Here is a 17,101-nt window from a genome sequence, read left to right as displayed (position 1 = left end):
ACAAAAAGTCAACAATTGTTTTGTTATATGAAACGATACAATGATACAAGTTTTTCTACTTTGAACAATTTTGAAGCAAGGACAGCGCAATGACTACTCGAGCAAAAGTCAAGAAAATCTTCATCCACGTATCCTCAGTAGGTAGTAGTTCTTCTACTGTTCTTCTTCACAGTATAACTTTCGAACAAATAGCTACATTTAAAATGTGTTAAAACATCTTTTCTAATCCTTCCTAACAGTTGTCTGCCATGTTGGATTTGGTCATTGCCCGATGATCGGCAATGCTCTATTTTGATTGGTCAAAAATGTGGAAGAGACAGGGAATTCCATGTGTCTATGTATAGCCAGGTTATCGGATTAGCACTGCCAATCTCTGAACAGGTGTTCGTCGGTCTCAGGTTGACATTGCATTTTGTCAAGACCTGTCGGAGCGGTCTAGACCAATCAGAAAACAGCAAAACTCACAGTCATATAACAAATAGAGTATGCTTTTAGCATATCCATATTTTTAAAGACCTTGAAAATGTCTAAAATGGTATATGGACGAATTATAAATCCAGACATACACTATATAAATTGATACGACAGGCCAACAAGATATCGGGTGTAAATATAACACATATTTATATTTAACATGCAAAATACGTAACATCCTTGGGAGATGCAGCGTTGCATTGACATTTTATTTTTCCTAATATTTTACACCAAACACACTAGTAGCGCGTGACCTGAAACTGAAGGATACGGTAGTTAATGAAGTATATACTTCTTTATTACGTCTATGTGTTGTACACATGGATTCCATATTTTGAATAATTCATAAAAGACAATCCGTAACAGTACAGATGTTGATAGATAAATAATGGACATATATATAATATTTAATAGAAGGCGTCGATAAAGGAATATATTTCATATAATATAATGGAAATTGTGAACGAATGAACAGGTGTCGTTATGTATGCAGCACGTGATTGTATAAATAACTAGAAAAATGACAATGAAATAGCATATGTTGGTTATAATTATCGTTCTAGTGCGTGGATTTAGTATCCAGCTTACATGAAACGGTTATAGTTTGTACGCACTTAAAGGAATATTGACAAATATACTACAATTGTATTGTAGGTTTCCTCTTTACAGCTAAACTGATTCCGTTTTGCATGACATTATTTTATTGTTCTCTATGTGTAAGTGATCAACACGTCATGAATACTTCACAGAATGGGGCCTAGTGATGAATTAGTCGAGGATAAACCAACAAAGTATGTTCATTCACGCGTGCTCGAATACGACGTCTCAGAATGGCCTCCTTTCCCGATAGCGTTCGCAGTGGCATTCCAAGTAAGTATAAAACAGCGATGAAATAAATTGGGTCTGCATCAAAATTGTATGATTTCATATAGGTGAATATTGTATTATCGTCACATTGTTTGAAATGAAATAATGATATTTTCGTTTAAATTTATTTAAATATCATTTAAAAAACATCGAAAGTTCGTCATGTTCAAACACGAGCATTCATAAATATGTTTTCAATGTGGACCTTTTTTGTGGTCCATATGGGGTTATATCACCCACATAGAAGAAATAATTACTGAGGACGTAAATTCTACAAGGGAGATATAACAACACTTCTTAAACAAAGGTCCTTTATTTTTACTTAGATATGTTTTTCTTTAACAAATGTCAACAAAACCTCTAAGGTGTATATTAATTAAGAAAAAAATGGTCAACGAACGCCACCCTGAAGAATGCAGTGTTTGGGCAATGAAGTTAGCAAAGATATATTGAATCGGTGTTTTAAAAAATGGAAACACCGAGTTAATATGCTATATATTGAACGTCATGTGACCATGTATTATCCAATGAAAATAGTGGAAAAAAGAGCACATCATATCATTTATCAGTTTAAGGTCTTTGATGGCATCCGTATGGTGTTATGCTTCCTTCGGACAATTAAATGATGACCTAGGGTGTGGACCGAGGTCATTATTTATAATCTACCAATGCTAAATACAGCAAACGTACCGAATCAAAGGCATTCTGTTATGTTATGACGGTTCTTAAAAAAGATTTTGAAAATTCCCCGACGAATAACCTTACTACATGTTCTCAAATAATTAAACGCCGCAATATTGTGGTGTCAAATTACAATATCGACCTGGTCATGATGTTATCAACCTCAATCAACATTTTATCAGTCGATGCAACTATAATACAAGTCAGACTGTATATATACAAGTTTGCAAAAAGTGATAACAATAATACATATTCTATGAAAAAAAAAAAACTTGAAATGAAATAAAACGATTTTTTCGGAATATGAAATGAATAATTTAAGGAACTTATGAATGTCCTATACATACAAAACACAAGTTACCACCTCGGAATACTTAACAATAAATAAATAAAGCTCCCTATTTGATGTTTTTGATATAAAATGTGTACCTCGTCACATGTTATTTCTGTATCTCCATCAATAGCTGCAATATTGTAGCTCAAAAGACTGTTAGACAGAAAATGGTGTCGTCTTTGCCCGCCAAAAGGTATAGTAGGCCGGGTACGTATATTCATGCTACTCCATCAAGTGCTTGTGTTAAGTTCTGTTAGGTCACACCTGTTTATTACATTGAACCATATGATTCATTGTTCATGCAAATACAGCGAAAACAATAGAAACACAACACACGTACAACATATGTACAACACACGTACAACATATGTACAACACACGTACAACATATGTACAACACACGTACAACACACGTACAACATATGTACAACACACGTACAACATATGTACAACACATGTACAACACACGTACAACATATGTACAACATATGTACAACACATGTACAACATATGTACAACACACGTACAACATATGTACAACACACGTACAACATATGTACAACACACGTACAACATATGTACAACACACGTACAACATATGTACAACACACGTACAACATATGTACAACACACGTACAACATATGTACAACACACGTACAACATATGTACAACACACGTACAACATATGTACAACACACGTAACAACATATGTACAACACACGTACAACATATGTACAACACACGTACAACATATGTACAACACACGTACAACATATGTACAACACACGTACAACATATGTACAACACACGTACAACATATGTACAACACACGTACAACATATGTACAACACACGTACAACATATGTACAACACACGTACAACATATGTACAACAGTACAACATATGTACAACACGTACAACATATGTACAACACACGTACAACATATGTACAACACACGTACAACATATGTAACAACACACGTACAACATATGTACAACACACGTACAACATATGTACAACACACGTACAACATATGTACAACACACGTACAACATATGTACAACACAGTACAACATATGTACAACACACGTACAACATATGTACAACACACGTACAACATATGTACAACACACAAACACGTACACAACATATGTACAACACACGTACAACATATGTACAACAACGTACAACACACGTACAACATATGTACAACACACATGTACAACACACGTACAACATATGTACAACACAAACACACGTACAACATATGTACAACCACTACACATATGTACAACACACGTACAACATATGTACAACACACGTACAACATATGTACTGTAGACAGTTATACTGATATCGCACGTTAATAATCAATCTAATTAAAATTATTTTTGATAGATCAAGGTATCACACCTTTCCGTTCGGGATCCCAACAACATGTATCTTTGTTAAGCCTATCAGCATTTCGAGTAATATATATTTTGTAGCGAAATTATAAGTCTAAATTTATTTAGATTTGGTTATTGGTATAGGAAATATTTCATAAACAAAACATTGGTATACAGTAAAACCTGTCTTTAAAGAAATGATTTTTTTTAGAAAATTCAATAAATGCATAGATTTCTTAATACGGAGGTGGTCGCAAAGGCAGGTTTGACTGTACGTGCATTACGCAATAAAAATACATACTTTAAATATCAAAAACATAGGGTTCAAGCATAAGATACTTTAATTAACAGCTTTTGTCTTTAAAGTGAACAGTCGGGCAAGGATGGCTAAAGTGGTGAAATGGTGTGAATGTATCCAGGATAATTTCTTATGAAATGGAAAAATAAAATCTCTCGTCAAAATCTGTCTGCGTACGAAGAAGAAATTAATTTTAAGTATGGAAATTCTAAAACGTCCTCCCGGCTCACTATGTCCCGTGGTTACATTTCCACGCAGCCTCGCTTTCAATGCTTTCAACTTTCCTTTATTTTAATGGTCAGAACTGGGAAACTAAGCAGAACGTGACCGTCGTATTTAATATGTGAGAACTTTTGGAAGGCCAATGAACGCATTTAGACTGGTTTTCTTTGCCGACTATTCACTTTAATTGTAGCAATCATATTATAAATACCTCGCCGTTGTAAGCCTATCTTCATTCTTCATTTCTGACGTTGTATGTTACAGCATGTCATGTTTTGTTTGGGAACTGTTGTGACGGTGACATATATCGTATCTGACGTTGTCTGCATATCACCCAATGATCCAATCAGATCACAGATTTTCTGTTCATCCCTCTTCATGGTCGGTCTGGCGACAATAACACAGACCTTGTTAGGAGTAAGGTAAGTCTGAAATAAAATCATTCATATTTGAGTACAGTATCTATTAAATGTGGAGAAATTAAAAAATATCCTCCCATGTGTTCCGTACGATATTACACACGCCTGTTAGATTTGATTCGATATAACGCCATATTTAATACGCAAAATGTCTATTAGATATTCATTTTTGTGTAGCAGATCGCATATTTGATATAATATTGAATTCATGATATATAAGTTGTATCGGTAGGAATGTCATATACAATACACAGCACATTAGTGAATATCATATAATATTTCTATCAAAACGATAAATGACTAGTATGTGATTATGTTTCGCAGCCAGTGGTATAATTTGGTTTATAAGAGATGTACTATAAACATACAGAAACATATCTAAAACAAGTACTGAAAATTATGTTGCCAAATATGCACTCACGTGTTGAAACAAAATCTACCAATCACACTGCACACACGTGTCACGTGTTACTTTTTTCGACAGACTTCCGGTGTTCCAAGGTCCGTCCTTTACATTCCTCCCTCCGTTACTGGCGATGAAGAGCAGTGGGACATGGACGTGCCCACTGAATAATACAGGTATTAACTATCGTTATAATTTTAAATTATATTCCCTATACCATTATATATGTATATCCTATATTTCAAATATTTGTAGTCGTGAAATGTTTACTCGTTAATACCGAAAGGTTGACTAGTTAACTGCTTACGTCATGATGACGTCACGATCGCTTGATATTCGTTACCACTCGGCAAACTTCTGCCGATGTGTCACTTTGCGGTATTAGTCTGAATCGGGAGAGAAATAATTGGATCCATACGAAAAACATTGTTTTTATAAACGGTCAATCGTACTAAGTACTATCGAAGTACCATTGATAGTTAAAAATGTATGTTGATGTACTTTGTATTTTGTGTAAAATTGATAATAATGTTGACGGTTTATCAATAGATTTGTAGAAAGCGTTATTTGTCAACTGTAGAACAGTTAGGTATTTTAGTCAATGTAGCACATACTCTTATACTCAGTTAACAAATGTATGATGTTAATGAACGTACTTCTGCATTGGCCTACGTCATAATATTTATTGAATTGCTTAACTATATGGCTAAGACCGCGATTCAAAACAACGCCGAACTACAGAAGCTAAATTTGCGTATTTAAACCACTTTAAAACGTCGTTTGGATACAAACGGATAGTCAAATTGTCTCGAAAATAAGTAATGCAGTTCAACAGTTTACCAAGTTTAACAAGACAAAACGTCAAGTTCTCTTTATTAAATATTTGTCGTTTTATCTGTTGAAACTGATATATTTCATCCTTTAATAAACTAGTTTGGAATTCTTAAAACTGATAATGCAAGTTAAAATATACATTTGAGATTAAAAACAAATAGTTCAGGTTTTTTCCCAATTTCGTTTCTGAGACAACCCCTTGCTTTTCTAAGGACGGGCAGTCGTCATTTTGTTTGACTCTGCTTGGATACAATACGCCTATCGCCCCCTATATAAAGTGCGTGGATAGACTTGCATTGTCAGATTTAATGCAGCATATTTCATTCTACAATGGAAATAAAGTCCAACACTCTACTGTTATATATCTAATCTATGACTGAGATCAATTGTCTGCTGTTCTATGTTGTTTTGTTGTAGAAAACCAGCCTAACATAATGAACACTACTTTAAATGTCTTGAGCTATGTTGACGAAAATACGAAATACAACAGACTTAACGAAGTAAGCTTTACTGATTTATACTTATCTTTCTATTCAGGATTTTCAATATTCAAATACACACAATAGACTATTAACACATAGGCACAACACGAACATACCGCAATCTCCCAAAACACGCACTTCGCACTTCATACACACTACACTCCGCATACATGGTAGTTTCTATTTTGGATTTTCAATATTCAAATACACACAATAGACTATTAACACATAGGCACAACACGAACATACCGCAGTCTCCCAAAACACGCACCTCGCAGTTCATACACGCTACATTCCGCATACATGGTAGTTTCCTTTTAACACTTTAAGTTTGCCTGTCGTTTGAAACTACATGTTATACTTTTTTTTAATTATCCCGTTAACGTATAATGTTCTTTACTGTATACGAAGTTACAGGGAAGCCTAATCCTAGCGTCACTTGTAGAGGTGTTGCTAGGGGCAACAGGAGCTGTCGGCATACTTCAAGGAGTAATTGGACCAATCACAATCGCTGTTACTATCTTTCTCCTTGGATTCTCACTGTATCCCGTGTCAATATTGTACAGCAATAGCTATTGGCCAATCGCAATCATGTACGTAAACGCATAACATTATGCTTGATTTTTTTTCTAAAATAGAAATATTGATTTTATAGCCTGGAATATTTATTATGCTATTAAGATAAGCGTCCATAAAAAGAAACCATTGGAAACAAAATTAGTATTGCTTTTAAGTTTTGTGTACCATACCTTGTCTAACATTTTGAAATGCAATTTTTTTCTTCAGTAATATATTAATGACCATAACTTTTAATGGTTTAAGCTGTGAAAATCATTCACATTCACAGACAAACATATGTGATGCTTTACAGGCATTTAAAATAACACAACATTTATGCACAGTAAAAATAACAATTTTGTCCAACCGTCCTTGCAAGTCCTGACGTTACGCTAATTTCACCGACATCGCTTAATTTTGTTTGTTATGACAACGTCAGAATGAATTTCCTTCTATGTACAGACAATACAAATCGATCCAGGTAATACATGTATCAAACATCACCGAAGTGAATAAATGGGTATCAGTAGTATTTTGTAATGTAATTAAGTGTCAGAGAATATAGAAAAGCCATTTTATAAAATAAGTTTTTGTCTTGTAGGAGTGCCTTGATTGTGATTATCGCCGGCGTTTACCTTGCTCATGTAAAAGTCAAGCTACCGGGATGTCCATGGAGATCAAAGAGTAAAACTGACACATCTCCAAAGGCATATCATCTATTCAACATATTTGCGGTAGTGTACATTTACATGTGATGTGGTATTATGCAGCATCAATATAACTAGGATCAACGTATATGTAATATTTAATTATGAATTCCTGTTACTTGTTTGTTAGTTTGTTAGATTAATTAACGTCCTATTAACAGCTATGGTCATGTAAGGACGGCCTCCCATGTATGCGATGTGTTGCGTGTATGTTATGCGAGATGCATGTTTTGGGAGACTGCGGTATATTCATGTTGTGTCTTCTTGTATAGTGATACTGTTGCCCTTTTTATAGTGCCATATCACTGAAGCATGCCGCCGAAGACACCAAGCAACACACCCACCCGGTCACATTATACTGACAACGGGTGAACTAGTCGTCCCACTCCATGTATGCTGAGCGCTAAGCAGGAGCAGAAACTACCACTTTTATAGACTTTGGTGTGTCTCGGCCAGGGGACAGAACCCAGAGCCTTCCTCACAGGAGCGAACGCTCAACTCAAGGCCAAAAGTGAGGCGGTGTCAAGGGAGACGCTAGGAAGAACAAAGTTAGTTAGGAAGAAGAGAAAAGATAAGATCCTAAATTTAGTCGCCTTTTATGATCATGCAATAGGGGCAGCAGGTACAATTCTAACGCCCTACCTACCTGTTACGACTAACACCTGGAGTTCTAGAATTGTATGACAAGACCGGTGATCAATACTAATGATAATTTCTGAATAGTGCACGCTTTGTATACTTTATGTGCACTACATATCGCTCTTGTTTTGTTTTTTTTCTTAACAAGAAACTTAGAATTGACACAATTCATATATGTGTTAAACCTAAATTGCTGATAAGTATGTACATAAATATTTAATCTTATTACCTGGGATACAAAACTTATCGGATCTAGCTCCCATATTTAAATAAAGACCGAGACTCCGTATAACATTACTGAGAAAGACATTGTGTATTAGTTTTATTAGGTTTTATTGGTTTAACGTCCTATTAACAGCTAAGGTCATGTAAGAACGTGCCAGGTTTGTTGGTGGAGGTAAGCCGGAGTACCCGAAAAAAACACATTTTTTTATAGTTATCGTGTAGTTACGTGGTACATTGTATGATTAAATCTGCGTTGATTTTTTCTCGTCCTGCTGGTTGCTATATTTATAATAAAAACAACTCAAAACATTATTTCTTTACCATTTACAATTCAAACATATTTATTTTAAGCTATATTTCATGAAACCTGTCTACGACATCTCTTTTTTTCATTGATTTCACAAAAAAGACAAAATGGACACCGATTCACAGCAACTACAAGTCACTGTATAGCAGAGGGATTAGTCACAATTACATTAGATGTCGCATTAGAACTTATTGTGATATTGCATTTATGAACGAAATTTTTGAGAGAAAATCAAATGATGATGATGATGATGATGATGAGATGAATCAAATAATGATGATGATGATGATGATGAAGTCTTTTATGATGATGATGGTGTTTTTTTAATTACAGATTCCACTCAGTATACTATTAACCTGGATAATTTGTTTCGTCTGTACCCGGATGGGACTTTTCCCAACAGATCCAACTAAATCAGCATATATGGCCAGGACAGACACACGGACCGAACTTATAGAGTCCACACCGTGGTTCCATTGGCCATATCCAGGTAATCCGACTGAAGTAATTTCATGATATCTCTCTTCTACGTCATATATGTAATATGAATGAGATTGATAATTTGCTTAAATACATGATAAAAATGTATATATTATTTACCTGAAGTCGTAAGAGTTACGCCCCTTATATGATATTTCGGACTCGATTCGATTTAATTAGCGAACATTTAATTTCGGATATTATTATCGATATATTGTCACGGTATTTTTGTTTATTATTGTATTATTATGGGTCTTTAAAGAGTTTGAAGTGATAGGTAAATTATGAAATCCTGTGTGTGACCTTAGATACTCACATAACAATTAGAATGGCTACATATTATCGATTTACCTTTCCTAATTGTCTTTACTAGTTTAAAAAAGAATGAATGAATGGTGATACAGTTAATTACATTCTCTCAGCATGAAATGATAAGAGCACAACTCAATAATTCGTTTAGGCATGTACATCTTTATACGGTATAATTATGTTTTGTGAAAAAGTACGTTCGACATGGATTTGACAATGAGAAGTGTTGTGAGTTCGAATGTCATTGACTTTAACTTCATGTTTAACGTAACCCCATTTAACATAAAAATGCAAAATTATGAATTAAAAAAGCTAACAGTAACATTTTGCTACTCATCTTATCTCCCTTTGGTTACTACTATCTGATAAGGGCGCAGCAGTTCACATACATAAAAAATATAAGAAAAAAAAAATCTTCAAAATTCAATCCTATATACTGAAAGTTTCAGCTAGCGGCCGCCATTGCTATAAATCATAAGTAATCACCTTGGCTATAAAATTTTTAAGTAAGCTCATTATATAATCGAGCGATTCAATCGCTCTTATGATCCAACAAACGTAATCTTCATCCGACGGAAGTTTAATTCTTTTGCTCTTTATTTGCAAGCGTTCCAGTGATTTTGACCACCTTCCAATAAATCAGTTGTTATTTATTATGAAATGAATATTCCTTCCTTCTCAAATGGCGGTTCGGGACAAGGGTAGAATGTGAATATATGAAAGTAAACAGATAATCCGGCACCGCTATTTCCATAAATTACACTTTTTAACATTGCATAATAAAGGGTTAATGAAATATCTGGCTGCGCCCTTTAAGGTTTTGACTTCAGTCATATTATTTTGTCAGTGATAGTTCAAAAACTTTAGCATTATACCTGTTGATTTATCTAACGATGCAATGTCATAAACGTTTTAGTGGTAAATAGTCTAATGAACATGTATAATTGTTATTCTGTATTTGCATATTTAATAGTTATCTGCCCTTCCGAGTAGGTATTGATTGTGACGTAATGTGTTTGCGAGGGTAACGCTATGCTTTTCAATGAAAGGAACGTTAATTTCATTCGCATTAAATTGACGTCACAATCAATACCTACTCGGAAGAGTAGATAACTTAAGTAGTAATAAAAAGTAGTAGTAATAAGTAATAATCGCTCGCTTCAATCTCTACAGAAATACTCACTGATTAATGAACATATACATGTGTAAAAAACCTATAAGAGTTTTGTTTTTTTTATCCCGACAACTCATTTTAGCAGAATTTTGATGTACATGTAAATTTATTAGGTCAATTTGGAGCTCCGAAATTCAATCTTGGACTTTTCATCGCCTTTATATCTGTGAGTATATCGTCTGCTATGGAGTCCATTGGAGATTATTTGGCCACAGGGAAAACATGTGACGCACTTCCGGTTCCAGCCCACGCAGTAAACCGCGGGATTTTGATTGAAGGATTGATGAGTGTACTATCAGCTTTCTTCGGCACTGGTCATGCAACGACCTCATATTCCGTAGGCGCTTCAATTGTGACATTGACGAAGGTAATTGATATCATTAGCAAACTCATCCTCATTTTTCGTTCTCTCGAAGCTTATGGGTGAAATTTCCTTTATAACAGTTTTTGTATAACTTGTCAAACCTGCTCTTGTCTAATCCGAATCGTCCTTGTTTAATCCGAATCGTCCTTGTCTAATCCGAATCTAATCCGAATCTTCCTTGTCTAATCCGGCTTAATTGTACGGCATGGCTCTTTTCTATTTTATAGTAGTTGAAAGCTGTTTAATTCTGACTATACCGGCACAAGTATTCTGTTCCAAGTACATTCGGTTAAGACAAGTCACCATATTCTTTCGGTCATCATGTACCGATGGGTCGAATTCCATAGGGAGAGCTTCCTACTTTTCTACTCCATAAGCTTGGAATTTGGCGACACGTTATACCATATAAGGTATAATGATGACGAAACTAACACATATGTTCTTGTATTTATTCATGAATATGTTTTAAATGCAGATCCTTATAACCACTCCGTTCAATAGAGGATCTGAGAAAATCCGATTAAGCGTCATGTTCGGATGTAATTAAGATCAAATGCAGTTTCTGTACGTTGCTCTGTCAATGGACAATGCCATTTCGCCCCAATATACAAATATTAGCTTTATTGTGCTTTTTGGGCAATATGACTACGTACACGGAAATAGTTCTGTCAGATTTTCAAACTATTTCGTCCCCTGAAAGTCACCTTCAAAATTTGCCAGCAGCAATTTGATTGGCCATTTACAAAGATCACCTGGACATGACCCCTAATGGGATTTTTAAGATCCTCTTATCTAACGTAGTGATAAATAGGATCTGTATTTTATTCAGATTGTTTATTCATCATCTTAAATTGGTTTTCATACTTTTCTGTATTCATTATGACAGGTAGGCAGTAGATATGCTGTTCTTCTGTCCGGAGTCCTAGCGCTCATTCTCGCTGTGTTTGTCAAGTTTGGCGCGGTCATGTCATCGATGCCCGATCCAATTATTGGCGGAATAGCAATGGCTACCACGGGTCTGGTTAACCACGTTTTAACTAATAAATAAGAGTGATTTCAAACGGATATATTTTCATTGTTGACAATTCAAGTATTAATATATTATTTCAGCGCTGTGTATATTAATTGTAAGAGACACATGGTTCTATAATTGTTGGTAATGACAAAAAAAATATTTTATCCCGTTTTTCAAAATACAGTCGAGACTGTCTGAGCGACCCCCTGTATGTAGCGACTCCCTGTCTTATGTGGCCTTACTTGAGACTCCCCAACGTATTTTGATATATTATGGGTCTGTTTTCAGCGACACCCTGTCTTACGTGACAAGCGACCATGTATTTACAACCCAAACATCATAAAAAGTCCGTCTTGAGCGACTTCTCATTCGCCCGAGGCCATAATTATGATAGATAAAGAGGTGTGAACATTGAACTAAACATCGACTGTTGACTACGATAAGAGTACATTACTGTGTAACCAGTTTTGACGGATCATGAAAGATCGTTTTTTCCCACAAATATTTACCTTAAACTATTAAAAAGGTTAGATATCATTCAGATATCTCTAAATACTAAACAATGTTAAACATTGACAATTAATAACGGAACACATTAAATAAATCGGCATGTTTTATTTTGCCTACCGTATTATCATATGGCTTGGCGTGGGTGACTCTCTTCTTGTTTTGTACATGGCATTTACGACCAAACATAATTTCGTTCTTTGATATGAGTAAACAGGCATTATAACTGCCATCCCATAGTCATAAACCCTATATATTCTTCATAATACCAAAAAGTCTTGTGCAAACAAATGCACACGACTTTGGCTTCTGTAATGGTCGTCATTTGGTAGCAGTGTACAGTAGATTTGTAAAATTCAGCAAAATAAAGCCCAGGTTTTAAAATGGTACCTCTATAGTACAGTAGTAATGTTGGTTTTGTTTAATTTACACAACATCTGCAATTGTTTTGCAATGGTTGTTTTCTGACAAGTGTGATTTTTGTATTTTTTTTTCAAGTCTGAAAAACCATGACACACAAATATTTTTTTAATTGCAAAAAATGAGATTTTTAACCCAAAATTGCACCCCCTCCAGATAGAATTTTTTTCTTGAACAAAGCTTAAAACCAAGCATCAATGTATGTCTGCATGTAATTTATAACTATATCTAAGTGATTTTTAATTTTAAAAAATGTTTATAATTTTTTTTTATTTATCTTTTAAAAAATCAGGTAATTGATATATTTATTATGAAGAATAAATTAATAGACAATTATGTATCTTTTGTGCTCACTGGGGATCCTAATAGTGGAAGTCTAAGGTAATCATTGTTTTTATATTCTTCAATTTCAGGAATCATAATTGGTCTTGCGATATCTACTCTGAGAACAGTTGACATGACTTCCTCAAGAAACATATCAGTTGTCGGCATATCGATATTTATACCAATCATTTGTTCAGAAACTCTGAACCGATATCCTAATATGATCAATACGGGTGATTATTTATTCATAATATTTGAAGGATTTTAGATTTGCAGTTTCCTGCAGCTAATGTAGAACGCACATTCTGTAGCAGTTAAAATAAATACAAGTATGAAGGCGCCCTCACTACGCAATAATATTTGTCACCTAACTGCGCTTAAATAGCCTCAATTATTTTCTTATTAAGTTATCTGATTTCTAATTTCATTAATAATCTCATCGTGCAATGTTCTGTGGTATTGAATAAAATGTAATCCGTTTGCTTTCATCAATTACTATTTTTTGTATAATATTCAAATATCAAAATAACTCAATGATTTGATATGCCTGGTTCATTTTTTTTATAAAAAAAATCATATCTATCTAGGTCATTAATGGACCTACGATTATAATATTTTATATTATCTTTTAAGGCAACACAGAGCTAGATAAAGTGGTGGAGCTAGTCTTAAGTTTTCCAATGATCTTAGGGACGTTTATCGCCCTAGTAATGGACAATACAGTCAAAGGTAGGTTACCTCGTGTTGAGGTCCAAATGGCCAAAACATATGTGTGCACAAAACTATAAAACATGGCGATAGCACACTTCTGTCATCGTGTTATTTCAAGTCGCATAATAGTAACCTATTTTTCTAAATATATTCTGTATTTGCGTATTACAGAGTTATCTACCCCTGCGTGTAGGTATTAATTGTGATGTCATCTTTTGCTAGCGCGACGTCATACTTTACAGAGAAAACGACGTGCATAGCGCCCACAAAATATTGACGTCATAATGGACGACTACCCGCAAGGGAGCTTACTCTGTGATAAGCAAAGACGGAATAGCATGCGAAGTCAATGTAACGTTTACGAAGCGATCCATGACCGAGACCCAAAAATATAAGTTATCTATCAAAAATGATTTCGTCACGAACACCTTAACTAGCTCGCATATATAACAACAGGTAATTAGATAAAGTCTTCACAAGGTATGGATAACTTGTGTCAAATACCTATTGTCAGCTAAAAAAAACCAATATAATATTTTTAAAGTAAACAAAAAAGTCTTAGCTCCCATATAAAATTACCTTATAGTAAACATTATATGAAAGGCTGCACTAATTCGGTATACAGAATCTGGTTCTAACAATCACCGACCTTCATTAAAAAACATGCTAAGTTATATGCTAACCAGTTCTCTTAAACGTATATAGTACATGCAAGCACAGATACATTTTTTTTAAAAGTAATAGTATGTTTAGTGGGCCAGATACACTTGTACGTTTAATAACAAAACATATGTGCTTAGAATACGTTTATCTCACATTCAGTCAACATATGTACGTGTGTTTAGTGGGCTAGACACGTTTGCATGTTTAATAACAACACATTTGTACTTAGTATACGTTTATCTCACATTCAGTCAATACATGTACGTGTGTATATTTTAATGGCTCAGACACATGTGGCTTATCCACACATGTGTTGTGTTGGACTAGCTAGAATACCAAACTGATGTCATATGTCATGTGGCATCGAGTAACAGTTCAGTCTTCCAGTTCAACATGTTGGCTAAAACTGCGTTGTTTTGTTATACATTCTATCATTTACATACATTCGACAAAATTCCCTTCATTACAAATGAATATCATATAATCATAATTCATGGTAGCAAATTAAATATATGCAATGAAAACATTAAATAAGGTTGAAGTCATAAACTTGTAAATTAGCGATTGTTTTTGACAATAACACAGAACGATAGAAAATTGATAAAGACAAAATTATTTTTGTCTGGATCCATCTGTTTCACTGCACATTCAGACAGATGCTTATAAAAAGTGCACATTGGCGAAAGTTGCCAAGCTGAACCGAATGAATAGTGACGTCATGATGACGTTTGTAATCAACATTTCAATGTTTACCAATCAACAGTTCGATGTTTGCCGATCGACATTTTACTGGCGCAAACATCTGGAATTTTTCGTCTCGTGTTCAAACTAAAATTCATTATCAGTAAATTCATGAAAAAATACATTCTATCCCATAATTAGGTTTGTAATTTCGCCCCACTACGATTCAAGGTCTAACAACTGCACGTTCGGGGTCACCTTAGTATGAACCCTATAATTAGCCAATCAGGGTGTCGTCTAGGAAATCTTCGGTGTAGTATAAATGGCTACTACCGTAGTTATATATTTTAGTATGTCCCGAGATGTTTCGAGTTTAGGGGTCATGCTGAGGTGCCGAACGGGGAGTATGAGGAATATAACGTAGAGTATCGCGGTGAAACGGAATGGCAGGTCTAATCTTAATTACATTGTAGAAGCGAGCTCATGAACAAGTATATAACGAACCATTAGGGAACAACGAAATAGACCGTTTACAATTTTAGTTCCTGATAAACGTGTTATATTTAAGACGTGGAGAGGACATTACTATGTTTTGTATATAAAAACATATTTTCTGCTATCAACTCATAATTATAACTGATTTATGTTCACAGGTGATCGACATTCCAGAGGTCTGTTGCCAATCATAAACGATGGCAATTTCGATGTTGAACAGAACGCGGTACAATTATGTCCAGCGAGCCGTCATGTTAGTCGAAGTCACTTGTATGACGTACCGTATTTAGACAAATTGTGTAAGGATAACGTCACGTTAAGACGTATCCCGTTCATTCAAAATATTGGTCATACCAGGAAATGTGAAGCTGTGTAACTGAAATAAAAACTAACTTACTTGCTTTTCTCTTGTTTTTCCCCCCAGATTTTGATTCAAAATGCAAAAGGCGAATCATATATATTTTTTCTCCTTATGTGGATCAAGGACTTATAAGTAAGAAGATTTGTCACTAGGGGTTTTAAACGAATAAGTCGCGAGCGCTTTTGTGCAAGTGCAATGACCATGACGTTAGGTGACGACTGATTTTCCTTTGATATCCGCCGGTGTGACGTTAAAAATGGACCCCCGTTATTCAACGCTACACTGGCACATCATTTGATGTATAGCTTGCTTGTGCCACACGTACGTACCGTTGTGCTTTCTGAAGCGGGCCGCTATTTCATGAGATGTCGTGTTTTTCTAAAGGCATTTCCTCTAAATTGATAACATTTTTTTGAAATGTATTATAAGTTAACATAACTTGGAAATGGCCAATTTTACCTAGGTTTTTTAATCAGACATTCAAAACCAAAAGTGCATTTTGTTTTATTATTATATAAGTTTAAATATTATGTTTTCTTCTCCGAAATTGAACTGAAACCTTCTGAAAATTACTGCATTTCTGTAACATATCATAGTTATTCTGCTATATTTAACTATTTCAGAGTATATTAAAAAAACCTAAGCGCATACACAGGTACATGTACATCTGCCGATCGTAAAATAAATATATATCAAAATATTGAAACGCTATGTAACCGATCTCACCGAGGATTTACTTAGAGTGAAATCACGTCCT

General features: G+C 34.6%; 2 protein-coding genes across 5 annotated transcripts in view; one reads left to right on the top strand and one right to left on the bottom strand.

Annotated features, from left to right (window-relative positions):
• LOC138306001 (cyclin-dependent kinase 4 inhibitor B-like) overlaps positions 1-17,101 on the bottom strand; it is a 637,657-nt gene that overhangs the window by 29,802 nt on the left and 590,754 nt on the right. The gene's annotated exons all lie outside the window — the stretch shown is intronic.
• Positions 1,225-16,359, top strand: LOC138306542 (solute carrier family 23 member 2-like). The gene is made up of 12 exons (XM_069246991.1): positions 1,225-1,344; positions 4,531-4,688; positions 5,170-5,264; positions 6,340-6,422; positions 6,816-6,997; positions 7,564-7,696; positions 9,174-9,330; positions 10,917-11,170; positions 12,054-12,183; positions 13,523-13,666; positions 14,067-14,162; positions 16,142-16,359. Exons 1-12 carry the CDS (start codon positions 1,225-1,227, stop codon positions 16,357-16,359), a joined length of 1,770 nt encoding a protein of 589 aa, XP_069103092.1.

Source organism: Argopecten irradians, chromosome 13 (genome assembly GCF_041381155.1).
Source record: "Argopecten irradians isolate NY chromosome 13, Ai_NY, whole genome shotgun sequence".
In the NCBI taxonomy this organism is placed as follows: domain Eukaryota; kingdom Metazoa; phylum Mollusca; class Bivalvia; order Pectinida; family Pectinidae; genus Argopecten; species Argopecten irradians.
This window is presented reverse-complemented; position numbering and strand designations above follow the sequence as displayed.

Coding starts and splice junctions, on each gene's coding strand:
- LOC138306542 (XM_069246991.1), top strand. CDS start 1,225: ATGGGGCCTAGTGATGAATTAGTCGAGGATAAACCAACAAAGTATGTT. Junction 1,345..4,530: donor CGTTCGCAGTGGCATTCCAA/GTAAGTATAAAA, acceptor TGTATGTTACAG/CATGTCATGTTTTGTTTGGG. Junction 9,331..10,916: donor GTTCCATTGGCCATATCCAG/GTAATCCGACTG, acceptor TAAATTTATTAG/GTCAATTTGGAGCTCCGAAA.